The sequence below is a fragment of the Phalaenopsis equestris genome, unplaced genomic scaffold (assembly GCF_001263595.1).
Source record: "Phalaenopsis equestris unplaced genomic scaffold, ASM126359v1 Scaffold000150, whole genome shotgun sequence".
Lineage (NCBI taxonomy): Eukaryota > Viridiplantae > Streptophyta > Magnoliopsida > Asparagales > Orchidaceae > Phalaenopsis > Phalaenopsis equestris.
The window spans coordinates 388,582-411,026 of record NW_018164592.1 but is presented as its reverse complement, the minus strand read 5'-3'; the positions used below and the strand labels follow the sequence as shown (position 1 = coordinate 411,026).

The following is a 22,445-nucleotide window of genomic DNA, read 5'->3' as shown; positions in this document are numbered from 1 at the left end:
CATCGTGGCTCATTCAGGCTACTCTAAAATTATTTAAGAGCATATTTTAGTATAATGCTAAGATGTTGAACACCAAATTCACCTGTCACTACAGATGTTTTAGTATATATATTTTTTGATCCGACCTTCAGCTAATTTGATAAAATCTAAACTTGCTTATTTCGGTACTTCAATTTGAGTCGATATGAGCTAGAAAATAAACTAATTAAAAAGAATAACATGATTGCACATGTAAATTGATGAACATTATGCAGAATAATTTTTATTTAGCGTATTCAAATATTGTTTATGTTTTTATAAGAGTTATGATTGTTGTGTTCTAGATATTATCATCCATTATTCAAAGATGAACGAAATATGTGAAAAAAAAAAAACTATTTATGATGGTTTGCAGAGGATAAAAAAGTACCATAAGTAAAGTGTACATCGAACATATGATCACACAAATCTTGAGAAAATTCAACGGATCACACTACAAAAATACCAAATGACTACACCAGAACAATTGAAAGGCAAAGGCTTCAAGCATCTTTTCATTCGGTCAGATGATGGGCCAACTGAAAGAATGCATGTCTGAACAAAAAAAAAAAAAAAAAAAAAAAAAAAAAGTATGGGTCTGATCTAAGGGAATGTTGTATATCATGAACACCCTCTACCAAATTCTTGGATCCCTCACAGAGATAACTAATGGTCACTCCCTAGAACATCTTGATAACCTTCTATGAAGACCTCCTGTTTAAAGGAAAGTTGTCCATCAGATTACGGTGACACACGTTCTATCTAGTGATCTAAATTCATCTTTAAGGACAAGAAGATCTCTATGGAGAGTTCCCTAAAAAAGGTTGTCTGATGACCTTCCAACCGACCAAGCAACTGAGAGCCAACATAACGATTATTGAATAACTGAATGATAACATTAGCAGATCATTTATATCTAGTCTCAAATAGCTATGAATGTGAAACGGTGTCAATGACGGTTATTCATTATAAATTATCCTAGAGTCAGTTACAAATATGTAAATGTGTAATGACACATCAATCAGTTGTAACGTTCCTATTTAGATACGGACAAATATGTAATTTAGGAGACACTCCCTATAATCTATGAATAGAGGGATAGAAATGATTACTTAACTTATCCCCAAAAAACTTGTGTTATAGTGTACTTTGCTTTTAATTCTTTTTTCTCAACTCCTATTGTCTGTCCAATACTCCATCCCTTAGGCGTGACCCATGAGACATTTTGGAATTCAACATATTGTAATGGTAAACAAACAAGAATCCAAAAGCTTAGTGTATTTATAAATTTTTTCAAAATTGGCATACTTGTTATTAAAAAAAAAAGAAATTATAAAATATTTATTTTATTTATAAAAAGGGTCAAGCGATAATTTATATTGTAAGAGAATATCAAATGCCCTATGTCAGTCTTGGCTATTGATATTTATGGTAAATAATATCATTAAAAGATGAACTAAAGATTAATTGAATGTTAATTTTTACTTAATGTCAGAGCTCCTTGATCCTTCAATAAATTTATTATATCATCATATTTTTAATGTTGTTAATTAACATTTAGGCTTCCTAATATTTTAAAAACTAAGTTGTATCCAAGTGTCTCTATGTTCTTGAGATAATTGTTGATAGAGCTTTTGAGAAACGTTTATAAGAGGAGTTATTGAAAAAGTTGAAACTTCTCAATATTTAATGCTTGTAAACGTTAGCTATCATCCGCATGATTATAATGTCATCTGATACTTGAAATAACTTTAAGAATTATAATAAAAGTGATCCTATTATAAAAATTATAAGTGTAAGGTATTATCTAATAAATATATGAACGCTTATTTTAAGCTTCATGTTAAATATCATGAAGTTCTTAATGAAAAAATATTTCATGAAATTGTTTTAAATATCCAATGAATTTGAGGACCAATAAATTTTTATAAATTTATCAAATTAAATATAAAATTTGACATCATTTTTCATATTTGAAAGTAATGATCAAATAATATGAAAAATAAAAAATGGGGATTGATTGAATATTTAAAATAGAAATTAATCATTTTTAATTTTTCATATTTGAAAGCAATAACCACATCAAGTTCATTCCAAAGACATCAAGAAAATTCAAATCACAAAACTATTTGAACGATAGACTCTTCTCACCATAAGTAATCTTACATTGTTATTTAATTGTACTAATTTTGGTTATATATTCATGATCCTTTTAAAACATCTATAATGACTAAATCACAATAAGTTTGTTACATTGCATTACACTTGAGGGAATTGATAGTTTTCCAAAAAAAATGATAATTTATTGTTGTAATTGTATTTGGTGATATCAAATTTGATTCTTACACCCCAAAATTACAATAACTTTTACATTGCTCTAACAAATTCTTCGTTTATTGTGTTGAATTATTCTTGTGAACAAAGAACAATTGATACTACGAGTGTATCTAATCATCAACCATGTTCATTTACCCTAATTGTTTCTAAAGCTTCCTTAATTATATACTTCAAAGGATATGATAGTTAAATTTTATATACATTAGGTTCATTTGGTTCATGAAATTAAGAGTTTTGCAATGTTACCTTTGGTTCATTAATAGACAAATTTACCATTAGCAAATATCAATAAAACATCATAGATCAATATCATTGTCAACTATTGCTAGACCACATGGGCCACTATATACTACAACTAATAATTGTAATTTGTACAATGTGATCCATAGTAGCTCATTAAAATCAAGCAGTATCAACTTAAGAGATGGACCATTTAATCTTTTTTTTTTTATATAAGGAAGAACATGTTCTAATGTGTTATTTGTTAATAAATATGAGAAATATTTTAATATAATTTCTTATAAACATCAAAATATGCCCATGCTTCAAAATCTATTATTACTTAATACATATTTCTACTTCATTTATTAGATTTTAAACTTTATAAATGATTAAATTATAAAAAAATGCCATTCAAATTTCTTTTAGAAGCATAAATAAGCTATTTAATGTTCCTATTATCTTTCCTAATTTTGCAATTCCTTTCAATCATCTATTATTGATGATCTTGATTATTTTCCTTCTATCAACATTGCTCTTGATATTTTGCTTGTCATACAAAATCTTCCATCCATAATGTAATGCTCTTCCATGCCCTAATGTCTAACAGTTCATACAAACACTTGACATCCACTAATAATGACTAAGCGCCAATGTTTGATGAACACTAAAACTTTACATGTATTGTTTATTAATAACTAATAACTAGCATTAACCAATAATCAACAAATTATGTCTGAATATGAATGATTAGACATAGGACAAGAATTAATACTCAGCAATCGATGGCACCACCATTCAACATCCATCATTGTTATTACATGGTTTCTATCTTCTACTGCTTGATTTCTTTCATCATTTGAAGCATATTGTTGCTTTAAATTTGATATATGTATAAGGTTTGAAATTTGCCCTTCATTATTCAATTCACTTCTTCACTAGTTATTTGATGGCTACCATATATATACATCCTTAACCATCTTACGCCTCTTGATCAATCGATTAATCGATCTCCCTTATCTAATAAAAAATGCAATATTAAAGTCATCCTCATCATCAACGTTTAACCTCTTTATTTCTTCCTCCATCACGTATAAAGAACTTTTAGCTTGTTCGGGATCTTTAATATTATAAAACAAATTTTCTAGTTTCTTGAAGAGGCGCCCTCTAACATAATATTTTATTAGTAAATTTTTTGAACTAGCCAATACACATAATTTTTCTTTTGTAGGATTTTCTTTTAGAAAAATGTGTGTTCCTTTTCACTTATTGATTGTTGCAAATGATAAATTTATGTCTTCAAACAACTTGAAGAATCTTGTATGCAACCTTTAATATCTTACATTATTACATCCAATTTTTTTTGGAGATTTACATACCTTCCACTCAATTCCAATGTATTAACATGTTAAGCACTAAAGCTTCAATTCTTAATAGGCCACCAAATCTATGCCGAAAACATAAGAGTTTGATGATCTTTAAGTAAAATTTTAAGTTTGGGTGGTTGATATGCTAATGTGGTACATATATAAAGGCCTCAAAATTTTTTTATTACTTCACAATACATAATTAAGAAAATCCAATATAAATTTAAGATTGGTGGGTGAAGCAAATTCTAAATATTACTTTTATAGAGTAATAAACTTGTTCTAAAGATACACATCTAAAAGTCACTAAATCATGGACCAGCTTAGTTAAATGAAGTTTGGCCTTTTCTGAAACTTTTTAATTACTCATAAATAAATATTCCTAATCTACATAATGTTGGGTTCTTACAAATTCATTAATTTAATATCCAAACATTGCACTAAGATCCAACACAAACACAAATAAAAGAAACGTCGAAGGATGGATTTTTTACATGAAAATACTTAGGAAAGAAAAAAAATAATAGGGTTTGGCCTAGTCAAAGTAACGCACTATATATTTGTAAGTACATCGTTACACCTTTCTCTCAGGAAAGGGAGAACAAGATTATAATCTTACATTGAAAATTATATTTGTCTTTATATAATTCAAAAAATACAAGTATTAGGAAATTGAACAACAATCATAGTTTGTCTATAACAATAGTTGCAAACAACGATTGCAGACGACCGACGATTGACAACAACAAGTGGTGGTGACGCCGGCGGTTGACAGTGGCCAGCGACTACAGAAGCTGGTGGTCACTCGTTGGGTCTTCTGATCCCAAAAAATATAGTGTCTAAAATTTATAAAGTTGACTTTACTTTGCAACGATGCCAAAAAAAACTTGATGTGGAATTTTATGAATAATAGCGTTAAGCACTTCAAGTTGGGATTTTACGCAGGTATACGTATCATTATCAAGTAATATAAGACTTTCTTTTTAAGTCCCAAATATTGATCCCACGAAGAAGGTTTAAATTTGAAATGATAAATTAATTAGAAAATTCACAGAAATCAATCGAAATTAATGTCACTAATTTCGAATGTTTTAAGATACTATCAAAGCTAAATTATTCACTACTAGCATAATTTAAAAGCAGAGTTTAAAATTAATAACTACTAAACTATGTTTATGTGATGAAGTTTTCTATTATGAAAAAGTATCTTTCCCACTACAATGAGTTTTTGGTGAAATGAAAGGAGATGAATGGTTTAGATATGTATTGTACCAAATAGGAGCAATTTTAATTCTCTACCCTGATTCAATGTTATAGAAAATCATTGGTTAATTTTAGGTTTAGTCCCTAAATTTGTGGCTAGGCTAGGATCGTGCCTAGGCTAGGAGGAAGGAGGATATTGGCTCCCACTCCAGAGCTCCACTCCCCTTCCCCTGAAGGCTAACTCTCGCTTTATTATTTTAAATGCTAAGATCAAATTGGGGATTTTTAGTCTGTCACCCTAGAAATCTCCAATTCTACACCCAGCAAAGTATATTTTCCTATTTATTTGCACTTAATTCTATGAACGAAATCCTCCTTCATGGACTTAAATATGATTCTCACTCTGTTGTTGAACCCGTACTTCATTTCTTGGATCATATGTTTCATAACATATTTTAACAATTCAATTAAGAGCGAAGTTGAAAAAAACATCACAATTTATTTTAAATTTTAATATTGACACATCCACATTATCTCTTCATTTCATCATATATCAGAGTAGGAAGAAAGATAAATGAATCTACTCAAACTTCATCAGAAAGATACAACAAAACACAAATTTCATATATAAAAGAAAGTTCATACAACAATAACAAATAAATAACACTTATTTGAAACACTTTCTCAAAGCTAATCCTTTGTAGCCTCTCTTAGGAAATATAGGAAGAAGAAATCTCTCACTTATCTTCCTCTCCAACTCTTCTCAGAGAAGAATTTACACTTAAACTCACCAAAAAAACTGAAATCTGTAAAAACAATAACTATGTAATGGTGTGGAGTGGTGTGGAATGTAGAAAAGGGGGGGGAAGAGTTAAAGGGGGGGGGGGGGGGGGGGGGGGTTCTGATCAAATTTCAGCTCTAAATAGAGCCTAGGTCGGTTCTCCAATAGATGTATTCAAAAACTCTTCAAAAAGTGTCCAAATTCGTCGAATCTTCTAGAAACAGGGCTTCCACTAACACTGGTGTTGACACTGGTGCCAGATGCCTGTAATTAAATCCCAAGTCTCTGTCAAATGACGCTGTCGGCGCCCAGTCTGACTGTCAGCGCCCAGTCTGATTGACCAATTCCAGCATCTAACCATTTTAAAATTTCACTTCTCTTCTTCTCCTCTCTTTACAAGCAAAAAAATATGTCTAATAGCTTTTGGGGAGAGTCGTTTTTGCCTTTTGGCACATAACTTCTCTAACCATCTGATTGACCAATCTAGACTGACCCTTTTGATCATTGGTGGTATTTTAAGAGTGATAGTGGTTTAATGACCTCTGAATTGAGCAATTTTAGATTCATAAAATTCTCTCGTCAAGACGCTCAAATGGACTATAAATATGTCAAATTAGAAGTTCATTTGATCATTCAATTGATGATCTAAAGTCTCTTATTGTGCTTTAATGGCTTAATATGCACTTGCTGCACCCATATTGAGCCAATATTAAATTCCTTGGGTTTTTCTTATCGAGATGCTCAATTTGATTATATATTTGATAAAATCATAACTTGGATGATCATGAATTTGAATTTGCAAGATTTCATACAAAATATGCATTAAGATTCATGTTTGTTCATATAATCTTTAGTAATATAATAGTTGCCTCCTTTTTTCGGGCGATGTGTTCTGTGTTGCCTGAAAATATGCAGTCAATATTAAGAAAGTCTTCAACATACATAAGAAGTTACACAAATTTTTATATTGGGAGATTTTAGCTATCAAGAATGCACTTTTGAGCTCTAAAGATACCAAAATTTAGTCCAGAAATTGAAAGAATATTAAAACAAAGAAAAAGTATTTCACTATGTCATTGTTGCCACTTTTGGTGGCGGTGGCCTGATGATGGTACGACGGTGGCTTGGCGTTGGTCAAATGACGGCAGTCCGACAGTGATAGGTGTATGGGCGCATAGGCACTCATGCTTGGGTGCACATGTACGTACATAGAAACAAATAAGCACAATAGTGTTCTCAAGAAGGTAACATTATCAATATGTAATTACATGGGCCAGTGAGGGCATAGTCATATACGTGGGGGCATGCAAACCCGACGGCGGGCAGCATGTGTGCTCGATGGCATGTAGTAACATGTGTGTGCCTGCACGTCGGTGTACCCATGCATGCAGATGTTGGGCGAACATGCACATGCATACTCGTGCATTCACATGTGTGTGTGAGTGTGGAAGTGTGTCAGAGTGTGCGTGTGTGCATTGTCGGGATTAGTGTGTGTGCTCTGGTGTGAGGGTGCATAGATAGTTGAGGGTGAGTCGGAGGTTCGAGCACACATGTGCGAGGGGACCGTTGCGTGATTGTTTGTGTGCGCATGCACAACTACGTTTGTGTGGGTGTTGGTGTGTGCACATGCGCACTTGTTTGCCCACTTGTATGCATTTTTATTAATTCTATAAGGTTTTTTGTAGTTTGGAGATGTGTTCTAATTATTTTGTTTTATGGATAGACTATGGAGATTGGACTAGAGCCCTCCGCCGCCTATGTACATGAGCGAACCCACCGGAGGCGGTCCAACCAGTCATGGATCGACGACAGATCTCGTGCAACCTGGGTAATTGACGAGCAAAAGTAGTTTGATGTTAATACATGTTTGTTTTAACTGAATGTAACTACTTTTATTATAAGGAGAGATTCCAGCAGTTGAAGAAGAGACGATCCCAGGCATCGAGAGGTACTACAATCCGCGAGCGTGATTCTTGTGAGTATGACCTGCGGAGGAAGGCTACTGGAGGGAATAAGAAAAGTTGAGTCTACGGGCTCGGGTTGTAAAGGTTTGCCTACGACACTCACTCATCCACTAACGCATCTATAGATTCTACCTCTACCATACAGGATGAGGAGATCTCTAGGCATGTTCCGACATTCTCTGGTGAGATGGAGGTCCGCTTCTCTCAGATGAGGTCAAAGTTGGAGGCCAACATGAAGGCTGAGTTGGATTCCCTCCGACAGCAAATGAGGAAGAGTGGCAAGACAGCGACAGCATTGAAGGAGGAGAAAGCGACGGAGTATGATGCAGATGAGGTTGACGAGATACAGGATGATAATTAGGAGAGATATTTTTCATTTTTTTTATATTTATGTACATTTAGATATATTTTTCTATGAATAGTGATACATATTTTAGAGTAAATATATTTTATTTATTTTATTATTTGAATATATAATTTACTATTTAACAGCTATGTTATTTCGTTAAATGCTTGAAATTGTATATTAAATGTTGTGATAGTAGGTTTGGTAATTTAAATACGATTTTTCTTCTCATGCTACAGGTTTTCGACGACTTTAATAGTTTTATTTTTTACTTTTGCTTTACAGGTGTGGTAATATATATACGATATATATATATATATATATTGCTTATGTTACAAGTTTTCAACAGCTTACCGCCGGTTTTGTGATGATTCCAAACTTATTCGTAATTAAAACCGACGGCTAGTTGATGGACATTTTTAACGATGTCTAACTGACACATAATCAATGACATACAGTGTGTCACACAAAAACAACAGGTGCAACACTTTTCTGACAGTTAATTCATCAGTTATAAGAAACAATACATAAACAAGGCTTAATTGACGGATTTGTCTGCGTTAAAAACCGACGGGTGTGACACTTTTCCGACAATAAATCCGTCGGCTATAAAAAACAACGCACAAACGGCGGTTTTGTCTGCTTCAAAAAACCAACGGATGTGACACTTTTTCGACGTGTACTATGACCGACAGAGTAACCGTACGAACCGAAGACTCGAATTTTCTCGAAGAAAACTACAACATTAAATTGTTGGAAAACTGTCGGCAACATTTATTCAGTTGGAATATTAGTCGGTTTTGGAATTACCGACAAACTGTTTACCTTCGAGCATCAAATTGTCCATAACATTGAAAGCAAAGATTTTTCTTATCATAACCGACAGATTGTGACCGTCTGAAAAAGCCTAAATTCCTGTAGTGACCACCGCTACTGTCTTCTCACCACAACCATCAGTCACCTGTCTGTCACCACCAGCTATGACCTAAACTACTCGCCTTCGACCATCCTCTACCCGCTTTTTATTGATGCATATCGTTGTTAGGTGTGGTCGCCACCAGCTCTCATGCCCGCCCTCTACAAACTATTTGTTGCCATTCGCCACCCATCTGCATGCCTGGTCTTCTTTGTAATCTATATTATTTTTATTCTACAATAAATCAAAAGAAAAAGATGAAGCCCCCATTTATTGTACACCAAACCAAGCGGCCCCAAATAATCTAAACTTTAATAATACATTAGTTCTATAACGTATACATTTTGCCATATTACTTTTTGAGCAAATCAAACAGCCAAAAAAGTTTAAAAAGTAATCATTATAAATAAGAACTAATTGTTTATATAATAATGTTAACAACATAATGAGGCCCATGACAACCAACTAGATTTGACAGAGCCTTAGCTGATCATGATAAAGTCTACTTTGAACAACCGACCCTAACTTTACGCACTAATGTTTAAGAAGATTGGTGAAATCCTCGTTGGCGGTTCGACTTTGCCAGATAAAACATCTGCTTTTGAAAGCAATTTGAAGCCTACCACGTTTTTATTATCACGAGCGTTTAATTCAATTGTTGGTGGAGTGGGAGTGGGTCCAGTCACATTCAGGAATTTGACATGAATTGTATTTAAATTGAAGTAACAAAGTTTAAAACATTGGTCAGGACCATGCATTCGGAACATTTAAATATGGACAGATTAACGATGCTTTTCTCCATCTTCGATAGGCATAATTAATGAAGTGGTTATTGGATTTCAATTTATTTGTGGACTCAGACCTCAGAGAAAGAGTTGGAAAGGAGAGATAATGAGTCAAATAAAAGATAAATCATTATATTTTTGTAAGAGAAAAGGAAGGGAAAAACTCTCATTTACATGATTTCTCCTAAATTTATAGAAGGTATTTTCATTTATGATAAAATAGCTATTCATTACATAGATTTCTAGAGATGTCCGATATATCATTTGTTATCTTCTCTCGACTTCGACATTATAATTAATATTATCTCTGGTATGGTCGTATCTCAAGATTTATTTTTCTTGCCGCTCTTCTTTTTCACCCTACTTGGCATTTGAGGTAATTCGACGATAAGCAATTTCGCTTTAGAGCGAGTTATCCTCATCAACTGAGTCAATCTCTTGAATAATGAGGTGTACTTAGTCCCTTCAGCAAGTGGGTGAGCGATCTCGGCCACGCTTCACGCTTATGGGCTAACTGTGATAGATACACTGGCACTTCATATTCGGCAGTTAGTAATGGGCTGCTCATATTCGTCAACTTGTCAGCTTGGCATTAGATGGCAACACTAGGAAATTTGATGATTTACTTTGGTTTGTTGTCCAATTCTTAAGCCTGAATTCATTCTATATAAAAGTCATGCGCAAATTTGAAGGAGAACTAGAGAGATGGCATAACAATAATGAGAAAAGAAAAAGGCTAGGGTTATCCATTAGCCACTTTGGTTTTGAGATAGAGGTTTTTTAGCCAGGTTGAGCCACGCAAATATTGGCTGCCTTGTAAAGGCATAATTGGCTGTTTGAAGTGAAAAAAAATGTTTAAATAAAATTTGCTAATCAATTATTTGACTGGAAACACTAAATTTACATTAGATAAAGTTTCTTAAATGAAACAAATGTTGTTTCACCACTAAATTAGTAAAAAAAAAAAGTATGAATCAGTTAACTCAAATAAGGCATGAATGTGTCCTGAAGAGAGGAAACAAAATCATCTTCGATCATTAATAGAGTCATGAAAATTGCAGGTACTAAAACACTAGATTTTAAGTAACTTAAAGTCTTGAATTAGTTTGGTGGTTAACTACATAGCTTAGGAGGAAAAATATTCTACAAATAAATAATTATATAGGGCTACTGAACCGACCAATTTTTCAACTAGAAATTTTTTATGAATTTGGGCAACAATTTGTTCTTATGTATGCTATCATATTTTTTTATGTGCCCTACAATATTTAAAGTATAGCCATTATTTTTTGTTGAAGAATTTTCTAAGCAAATTTTTTTTATGGAGGACCATTATCAAATCAATATTACTCATTTATTAATGGTGTGAATTATGAATTTTACTTTGAGAATAATATTAATTTTGAAAAATTTAATTTTTTTTTATTTTGTAATTAAATACATAATTTATAATTTATAACTCATTTTGTTGACCCTTTTATATATGATGAAAGTTTAGTTATTATTATTGGGCTTGGGTTTGTATCATTCTAAGAGGAAATTAATAATAATGAACATTTCTATATGATTGAGGGCTTGAAACTTGACTTCAGAAAAATCTCTATATGTTCTTAAATCTATCTAACCAATCTAATCAATAAGGCTATTGTATTTTTTATATTTTAAAGGAGGATTTACCCAAAAAACCTTTAATGCGAGTATGACTTAATAATATATTGGTAAGGCCCATGAATGAATTTGGATCAGGTTCATCAAAAAAAGAATTTGATTGAGCTAACCTAGATTGTTTTGAATACATTTAGCTTGCAACTTGGCCTGGAAAAAGTTTAGTTGATAACTAACTCGAAAGCTATGTAATACTAAGTTGATTGTCTTTCTATCCACAATTTGCCTTTGGGCCTAATGGTCCATGCAACTAAAGAAAATGACATGAATAATTATGTGACATGACATAATATTATGTATTTTTAAGTAGTTCTATATTTTTTATTAAATTCTTTTCAATTTTTGTACAAAGATTAAACGACACAATAAAATCTATACAAAAGAAGTCCAAAGTTGGACAATGAGTAAGAGAAAAATTATTATCCTAAACCTTAACTTTCTAAGCCTAGGAGTTCATACAACTTGAACTTTCCCAATTTCTCATTGCACCAAAAGTGTGAAGCTAAAGAAAATATTCTTACATATTCAAAAATTGACGACGGTGGATTGACAAATCTTTACAACAAGACAAATTAACAATCCGAAGGATATTACTTGGCATACCTTGCACACTTACACACACATTTATCCATAATCTAGCACTACAAATTTGTGCTTTTATTTTAAATTTAGAGATTATAATTGAAGGTGTTGTTAAACATATTGATTTGTTATGCTTCTAATAAACACCTATGAATATGTTCGTACAATCTTACTATATAAAAATAACATAATATTTCTAGCAAAGCTAATGTATACTTCATAAGAAATGTTTGATAAGGGCTTGTTTGCAAGAGTTTGAAGAAATAAATAAATAAATAAATAAATAAAAAAGTAAAATAAAAAAGATAATGATTAGTGGCATTATTACAAGGAGAGAGATAATTTAAAACTAGAATTAAAATCATAAGAAAAGCTAAAAAGAATAAAAAGTAAAATTAAAAAGATAATGATTAGTGGCATTATTACAAGAAGAGAGATAATTTAGAACTAGAATTAAAATCATAAGAAAAGCTAAAAAGAAAGGTAATAAAAAGCAATTCTTGCTTTGAAGTAGCATAAGTTGCCAAGGGGCAGAAGAATAGGCTTGTTATAGTTCATATAGCTATGAATTATTGTTTTTTATTAATTGAATATTAGACTCTTGAACTAGAACGTTCTATCACATGATCCTAATGAAGATTAGTTTACTTGTTATATATATCTATTAATGGTACAAAGGTTATATGGATTGATATGATATATAATATTGTAATAGTAGATATTCAACTAATGACCGATATAATGGAGTCGTGAGTGTTTTATGACAGGTCGAAAATGTATTAACTTAAAAAAAAAAAATTTAATATTTTGGGCCAAAGTTCATTGGACCAAACGTACTAGGGACTAATTTATTCTGACAGGTGAGGTAATATCAGCGCTAGGATACATTTTTATGTTTATAATATTTATAGACCATAGGTATGATTGACACGTTAGTTGTAATTATAGTAGGTCTAGGTAAAATTTGTATTCTACATTGGTTGTAATTGTAATTCAATTATCATAATTATGATCTTACAAGGAATTTCTATGAACTCTAATTGCGATATAAACACAATAATTCTACTTTAGATCAATATAAAATGTAGGAGTATATATAACAAAGGTTTTCACCTTTATCCCCCACCCCCCTAACACACCAATGTCGTACCTGCAGCGCCCCAACGCCAGGAAAACAGAGTCTTTGCGTGTTTCATAGTTCGAGAATGTAATATTACAGCACTACATTGCAGCTCCCTGGTGCCTGTAATCAATTTTGGGTAGTTTTTTTTATTTATTATGTTGTTTTTTTCTAATTGAGGGGGTTGGATTTTGAATTCTCTTGTGCAAAGACCAAGAGTATAGTGCTATAGAGTGTTCCAATGTGTGAAGAGCGCTACAGCAATCCAAAGTCTGGAGAGACTTAGGTGTAGCGTAATTTGTAAGATTCTTCTGATTTTTGTTATAGTGAATTTCTTGGTGTTACGTGATTTCGTGGCTTTTTTTTCACATTAAATTTTGTATTTTTTTTCCTATTTTGTGTGCATCTATTCATAATTTTGTTTCGGATTTTTCGAATCAGATTCAACAATTTAAGCTCATAACTCTGTCAAATCTTTTTAATATATATTTCTTCATTTTATATACCATGTTCTTTTTCTCTTGTCAGCACTTATCAATGTCTGCTATATCATATATATCTTAATATTTTCTTTTCAAATTTTATTTTATTAATTGTCTAAAATAGGCATTTTTGCATTTCATATTTATATTGTTTTCTATGTTGATCCGGTACTCTTTTTGGTAATCTCGAAATGTCAAAAGAGGGGGAAACATTACATTACAACAAGTTACCTATTTTTCTTAAGTAAGCTGAGCAAATTGAACGAGAGTCACCACAGTGAAGCCCTTGCCAAGGGGCTAAGCATTGTCTGTAGTGTTTACCCATCCAAATGAAAAGTATTTCTACATTTCTCCATAAAGGGGTAGTTTCATGCATATCACTTTACCTATAATTTCATATTTACTCATCTCATACATAAATTTTTGGGCCATGTAAATAGATGCCACCAATTTCTATGTTTTTATATATCTAACATAAACATTATTTTTTATACCTAAATATTTCATATCACATAAAAAATGTCACTTTTTTTAACTTTTAAGAAGCGAAATACATATTTTTATTGATAAAAAGATTAGTATATATAAGTAAAAGTTACATTTTAGTTGTTTGATATGTAATACATAAAATATGAGTGGAAAGCATATAAAAAGCCCTAAGTTCTTTATTTTATAAAAAACAACAAATATTCTACCCCTTTATTTATTGAATTTGTGGAGCTTGGGAGCACTCACAACTTCAGGAAGCACACGACAATGACTTTGTGCACTGTAGCATGGCATAACCACGTCTGAAATGGGTTTTGCTACGCAAAATGGCAAATTGAAGCCGAATAATAGCATAACCATGGTACTGGTTGGGTCACTTCATCTCAATAGCATTAAATAATTATGTTGTGTGATGGCGTGATCACACTGACACTTACCTCTGAGCGAATTAGTTCTTAATCCTTTTGTTCGAGCTGAAGATAAGTTCAGAGTTCTAACGGGCGGTGTATTCTCTCGAGGGCATTGGTGTGGAGCGGTAAATTTTGGGAGGTGAATTTCAAAGCGAGGGCTTTCTCTTGCGAGATTGAGATGAAATTTAGAGCAAACTTCAGTAACTTCTATTGACTGTAGAGAAAAAATCTAAGTGAATAATTATGTACATTTGTTTCTTCATAGTAGAAATTTTTGGTGGTGTGGCTCCATGGTTTTTTCCGTTATCAAGTTTTTTGAAGTTAAATCCTGGTGTGGTTTTTCTAGAATTCTTTTGTTGCACATCTATTTGAATTTAATAATGGATCTCTCGAATCAGTTGGATCATATTTCGTGATGTAGTTTTAAATTCTAACTGATCGAAGTACAATATGTTTTAAATCTCTATCTCAACAAGTGGTGTCAGAGTGGTGGTGTTTGATTTTAGTGTGAGCAATGCCCGATGAAGCGAGGTACCCAAGTGGAGAAGTTCAATAGGTCAAACTTTATGTTCTCGAGGATGCATATGAAGGATTTGTTGTATCAGCAAAAAATGTATATGTCACTACAAAGAGTCACCAAGGAACCTGAATCTGTTAATTTGAAGAAATGGGAGGTGCTGGATTGAACAACCCTTGGTTTGATCCATCCTTCAATTTCTTCATCTTTTGCATTAATATAGTGAATGAGAAAACAATTATGTATCTCATGGTAGTCTTGACAAAGATATACGAAAAAACTTTCTACTTCTAATAAGATTTTTTTAATAAAGAGGTTATTCAACATAAAGATGGTGGAAGACAATCCATGGGTATAATATATGAGTAAATTCACCAATGTAACGAGTCATTTCTGTTATGTGGGGATTAAATTTGATGATGAGGCCAGGGCACTATAAATTTTGTCTTCTTTATCAGACAGTTGGGATGGATTGGTCATGGTTGTGAGTACTTCTTAAAGGAATATGAAGACTAACTTCGATGGCATTGTGGGGCTAGTGTTGAATGAAGAAGTTTGCAGAAAGACATTGAATGATGAATTTTTAGGTTCTACATTGAATTTTGAAAATAAGGGAAATAATTAAGACACAAATATAGGTAGAGATATATTTAATTTAAGGAGAGGAAAATTTAGGTCTAGCAGAAGAAATGGTAGAGGAGAATGCTGGAACTACATAAAGAGAAGGCATTTCAAGAACCGCAAGACTCCAAAGAAGGCCAGTGGTGGAGGACAAGAAATAAATCTCTCTACAAATCTCCACAGGTAAAATCCAACGCTACTCTCTAGTTTTATCTCTAGTCGACACTGACGCTTGGATAGTAAATTCGGGTATCCAAGATTAAGGTGCATGTTTTCAAGCATGCCCCAACAAAGAGAGATTCAAAAATTACTCTCATATTCATTTTGGAAAATTTTATTTGTGAGACAACAAGACTTACAATATCATGGAAAAAGATAATATAAATATTAAGTTGCCAAGTAGAATGGTTTGGAAGCTTACTGAAGTTAGGTGTTTTCCTCATTCAAGAGAAATTTGATCTCGATGAGCCAGCTGACAAATTCATATTTTTTAAATACTTTCATAGGTGATTCATGTAATATGACCAGAGGATCAAAGATAATAGCTCAGGGTAACATTGGTGGCACACTTTACTTGATCAATGAGATGGCATATTTCATTGTTGTGGTTGAAATCAATGTTGATGCATGTCTCTAGCATCATAGGCTTAGTCATATAAGTGAGAAAGATATGAATTATTTAATTTCTAAAAATAAATTTTAGGCAAATTAAAGTTTTTTTATCTAAAGATGGGTCAATGATGAATTCAAATAGGCTTAGTCATATAAGTGAGAAAGATATGAAGTATTTAATTTCTAAAAATAAATTTTAGGCAAAATAAAGTTTTTTTTATCTAAAGATGGGTCAATGATGAATTCAAATAAACTAAAACTAGTGCATACAGATGTATATAATCCTACTCTAGTTCTGTCCATTAAGGGATCCCAGTACTTTGTCAATTATCATGTTTATAGATGTTCATACCAAAAAGGTATGAACTTACTTCTCAAAGCAAAAATCTAAAGTATTTAAAGTCATTAAGAAGTGAAAGATCGTGTTAGAAAATGAGACATACTTGAAGCTAAAGTATCTTAGATCAAATATTAAGCAAGTATCGTGATCAAAAGTTCAAGAATTTATTTGCTACAAAGGATATCATGCATGAGTTCACTATTTGAAGGATGTAGCAGCAAAATGGTGTGACTGAGTGCATGAATAGAACAATTATAGAGCGTGTTAGAAGCATGAGATTGTATAAATTCTTGTTAAAACAATTATGGGTTGATACAGTGAATAGTAATATTTATCTAATTAATTGTAGTCTATCAAAACCTTTAAAGGAAGGCTTCCTGAAGAAGTCTAGTGTGATAAGGAGGTGAATAAGTTTCATCTATAAAAATTTGGGTGTTCTATATTATTTTATGTTGAAGTAGGGTTCAGGAGTAACATTAACTCGAAATATTTTAAGTGCACATTCATTGGGTATGACTTAGATGAGTTTCAGTACAAGTTCTGGTACTATCAAAATAAGTAATTTATCAGCAGCAGGGATGTCACTTTGAAATGGAGATGTACATGGATATGAGCATAACTCAGAATTAACATTAGTTATTTTTAAAGAGTCCAAGCATGTTGAGATGGACGATATTGGTGATCAGAAGGAAAGAGAAACAAAGAAGTGATCAATTAGATGAAGTATAAGAAATTCCTCAGTCACTTGTTTTGAAGTCAAGAGGTTCAGTAGAATTATGTGACCCCTACACAGATATTCTCTTTTTGTGTTGTTGTTTGCTTCTAATTAATAATGGTGAACCAGGGTATTTTGAGAAGGCCACTCAAATTAAAGAGTTTAGGGAGTGAGAGTTTTCCATTGATGATATAATGCAGTTTATTGAGTCAAATTGGAACTATGATCTGATGATATTACTAGATGGCTACACAACAAATGGGTCGACAAGCTGAAAGAAGAGTTAGATGATATCATACTCCATAAGGTAAGGCTTGTTGTGAAAGGGTTTTAATAAAAGGAAAGAGAGGAATACACCGATTTAAAGATGACAACAATCATATTTGTGCTAATTTTAGTAGCATAGGGAGATCAACATCTAGAGTTGATGGATGTCAAAACAACCTTTTTATATGATAATCAAAATGAGGAATTGTATATGGTGTAATTGCAGGGTTACAAGATTCCAGGAAAAGAAAATTTGGTCTACAGTTTGAAGAAAAGTCTCTATGGCTTAAAGCAGGATGTAAGATAGTGGAACAGAAGGTTTGACAGGTTCATGTCAGCTAGTGGGTACATGAAGTGTCAAGCTGACCACTATTGTTTTATCTAATACTTTGGTAATAGTTATATCGTACTGCTTTTATATGTGAATGACATGCTAATTGAAAAGGTAGATAAGGAGAAATTAAAGAATTTAAGGAGTAATTATCAAGTGAGTTTGAGAAGAAGGATTCAGCTTCAACCAAAAAGATCCTCGGCACAATAATTGACAAGGGCAGGAGTGCAAGTATACTGAAGTTATCTTAGATAAGGTATGTTGAGATGATTCTACAGAGATTTAACATGAGTGATGCAAAGCCAGTTTGCACCCACTTAAGTAGTTATTTTAAGCCATCTAAAAAGATGTCATTAAAATATGAAGTAAAGCAGGCACAAATGGGGAGAACTATGTATGCTTCAACAGTTGGGATTCTAGTGTATGTTATAATTTATATGATACCAAATATTACATTTGTAGTAGAAATGATTAGCAGATACATAATCAACCCATACAGGCATCATTGGGAGGTAGTGAAGTGGATTATCAGGTATTTGAGAGGAACATACAACATGACACTTTACTATGGATAGTGAAAAAAGTACTACAAAGTATATCTTCACTTTAGGGAAGACAACAATGAGTTAGGCTTCCAATTTTTAGAATATTGTTATACTCTCAACTATAGAGGTTAAATACTCTGTCATTACTAAGGCTAGCAAGAAAATGGTATGTCCATATGGCTTTATGGAAAAGTTGCGCAAGGAACAGGGGATTATAAAGCTTCATATCATCTTGCTAAGAATATTATTTTTCATGTCAGGATAAAGCGCATTAAGTTAAGGTATCACTTTATACTTTTTCTCTTAGAAGATGGACAGTTGTTTTTTGAAAAGATACACACAACTCAGAATTTTGCAAATATATTGATAAAGGTGGTAACTATAGAGAAATTGAAGTTATGCTTGGCTTCAGTTAGAGTCCAAGAAGGTTGTGAATGTGATGAGCCGCCTACGATACATAACTATGAAGATGGTACAGATGAAGGTGAATATATGGCGGACATGAGTCAAGTGCTACTAGTCTCCAAGTGAGAGATTGTTGGATTGATGAAGCCTGAAAACACCCACAGCCATAAGAAGCACAAAGTAGGGACCATGTGCACCTATGGTTTGGTGTAGCCATGCCTGAAATAGGAGTAGTTACACCATATGGCATGCCTACATCAAACAATGGAGTAACCACGCCTCCAGTTGGGATGCTTCATTTTGAATGCATGAAACAACCACGTCATCTGACGACGTGACCACGCCGATGATTACCTCTCAATGAATCGGTTCTTAATCTATCGCTTCGAGTGACAAAGGTAAGTTTTGACATGTGTTGTATTCTGTTGAGGGGTTTGGTATAGAGCGGTAAAGTTCGAGAGGTGGATTTCGAAGAGCTTTCTCTTGTGAGATTAAGATGAAGGTTTGGAGCAAAGCTTTGTAAGCTCTATTAATTGCCGAGAGAATATCTAAGTGAGTATTTGTATAAATTTTTGGCTCTTCATAATGAAAATTTTTGGTTGTGTGACTTCATGATTTTTTCTCTATTTTGAGTTTTTCCACTTTAAATCTTGGTATGTTTTTTCGAGAATTATTTTGTTGCACCTATGTTTTATTTTTTGTTTGGGACATTTCAAATCGGTGTGATCCAATTCTGCAGTGTGGTTTTGATTTCAAATTGATCAAAGCCCAATGCATTTTAATTTTCCATCCCAACATTACCATCCCTAACCCAATTGGACGTTACTGTGTCGAATCCTTTTTTAACTCCCAAGCACTAACTTGACGTGGGCAACGGGGGTGACGAAACAACGAATGCACGGGCAGTTTGCTTGGGAGCAATCAACAACATGCTATTATAAGGAGTGAGGACAACAACAAGGCTGTTTTAGCAGTAGAAAAAATGGTAGAAAAAATGATGGTGAAGTGCAGTTGGAAGAGCAAGCAGCGGCATGCTCTTGTTGGAAGAGCAAGCAGAGGCTTGTTATTGTCGAGTGGGGGAGAACAAAATAGTATGTGTGATTGTCCACACGTACGGATAATTGCTCGCCGGGAGCTCACATCACCTCGCATATGAAGTTGGGGAGACAAGGCTTGGCTTAAGGCGGTGTATAGAGTACAAGCAGTTTGTACTTAAGAATTTACCTTGGGAGAGTGACCTTACTTTGTTGGCTCAACAAGGAGAGTTGGAGAACCAATATAATAGCGTTAAATAAATAAATAAATAAATAAAATTTAAATGTGGAATATATATATATATATATATAAACAAGAATATTAGAAGTTACATATGTAAATAAAAAAATAAAAAATTATATGCATTTTGTTTCTTCACATCAACGAAGCACAGAAAAGTAATCTACCCTGCCAAATAGCTACAAACACCCGAAATCCTCAAACCGAACTTACAAACTCAACACTCAAGCGTTGGCCATGGCCACGGAAAAGAAGCAACAGAATTAATTGCTGTGAAGAGTTTTAGAAACATTGGAGCTTCCCTCCTCTCTTACTACTCCACATCTCCCCAGTCCTTGCTCAATATCACCTTCAACAGGGCTGCTGCAACATGAACCACTACTCCTCTTTCCCCTGCTCAAAATCCTTTTTAAAGATCTAAACTTTGACGTTGCGGGTGATCTCATCTCCTCCACCGGCGACGTCAAGTTCTCCCCAGAACACCTGCTCGTTCCCGCTATCGAAATCGGATTGGGTAACTCTTCAGCAAATCTATTCGGTATGCTTATCACTAAACTCCTCTCCGACTGAAGCGACAACCCCCTAGTGTTAAACCTACCATTATTTCTCCAAAACAGCATATTGGTTGGCAAAGCAGGGGATTCCGACGAGGGTTGTCCGGACGCCATCACCGGAAACACTTCACCTTCTCCGGAAGCCACCGGGCCAACTGGGCTACGACAAACGGGACACGTAAAGTGAGAATGCAGCCACATATCAATGCAATCAAGGTGGAACCCATGGTTGCATTTTGGAAGCAACCGAAACTTCTCTCCCTCGGAGAGCTCGCAGAGACAAACAGAGCATTCAATCCCGTCCTTGAAATTGCATCGCCGAAATTCAGCGGATGGAAGAGAGCGAAGAACGCCTCTGCTAAGGCCTCGTCTGGGAATTGGGGCGTCAACAGCGGTGGTGATGATGAGTTGGGTCCGGCTTTGGTCGGCGAATCTTCGGATCCAATGTTCTTTCACGTAGAAATAAAGGAAGATAGCGAAGAACACAAATAGAAAGAGAAATATGACTGCAGCTGTCAGGACCTTTCCGCTGATCTTTACAGTCATCACTGAGCCATGGGATCCCATATCCATACCGGGAGACAAATCTGTGTTTCCCATCACGGCCACTGCCTTCGAGTCTGAGATCCGAGTTTTGAAAAATGCAAACAAAATTGGATTTTGAAATCTGGTTTTTGAAGATTGGATGAACAAGAGACTTGAGGGGATGAATCAACACGTGGTTGGTTGCTATATATAGCATGGAGAGAGCGGATACAAGCAAAGACCTAAAAACTCGAAGTAAATGGGCGAGCGCAGCGCAACTGAGGGGCGGGAGAGAGGAAGATGAGACGGGGCGAGGGGACTTCCAGTCAAACGTTGTCAGAAGAAATCTAAAAATTAATGAAAATTTCCAGCTACGTCTGTCGTCTTAGGCCCGTTCGTAAAAGGAGACAAAGAGATACTAATATTATATAAAAAGAGAATATATATATATTCCATTTTATAAAAGTAATTTTATGTAATATTAAAATTTTGAATATCTCATAAATAAACAGTAAAATTTAATATCTAACTTTTCACACAATATTAAAAAAAAAGATTTATATGCATAAAATATAATTCTTATATATTTATATATTTAATATTTAAAATTAAATATTTACTTATATAATATTTTATGAATCTGTATGAAAAAATAGACGTCATCTTAAAAAAAACAATATTATTAGATTTATGCATAATATGTTTCTAAGTATTGGAATGTTATATAAGTAATTATTAGAATTTATTTATCAGATATGTAAATAATAAAAAATTTTATGGTAAATCCCCCTAAAAGAAAGATGCATAATATTTCTTTCTTGACTAAAAAAAATGCACATCTGTGGTATTCTAAAATAAAATAAATTAAAAAAAAGGTGCATTAGGTAATCTATATCCTTTTAATGGTCAACTTACATCATAATAGTATTAGTTTGAGTGCAAGGCTGATTCGTTCAAGTTTTGATGGATTCTTTATACACGGCTTGAATAAGGTGTAAAAATTTGACTATTTGAATTGGAATAGAAAACTAAATTACACAATTATGGAGGTTGT

General features: G+C 33.3%; 1 protein-coding gene across 1 annotated transcript; it reads right to left on the bottom strand.

Annotated features, from left to right (window-relative positions):
* Positions 1 to 20,484: 20,484 nt before the first annotated feature.
* Positions 20,485 to 21,684, bottom strand: LOC110021856 (RING-H2 finger protein ATL3-like). Its single transcript, XM_020720538.1, has one exon. It carries the CDS (start codon positions 21,464 to 21,466, stop codon positions 20,576 to 20,578), a length of 891 nt encoding a protein of 296 aa, XP_020576197.1. The 5' UTR covers positions 21,467 to 21,684; the 3' UTR covers positions 20,485 to 20,575.
* Between the last annotated feature and the right edge of the window lie 761 nt (positions 21,685 to 22,445).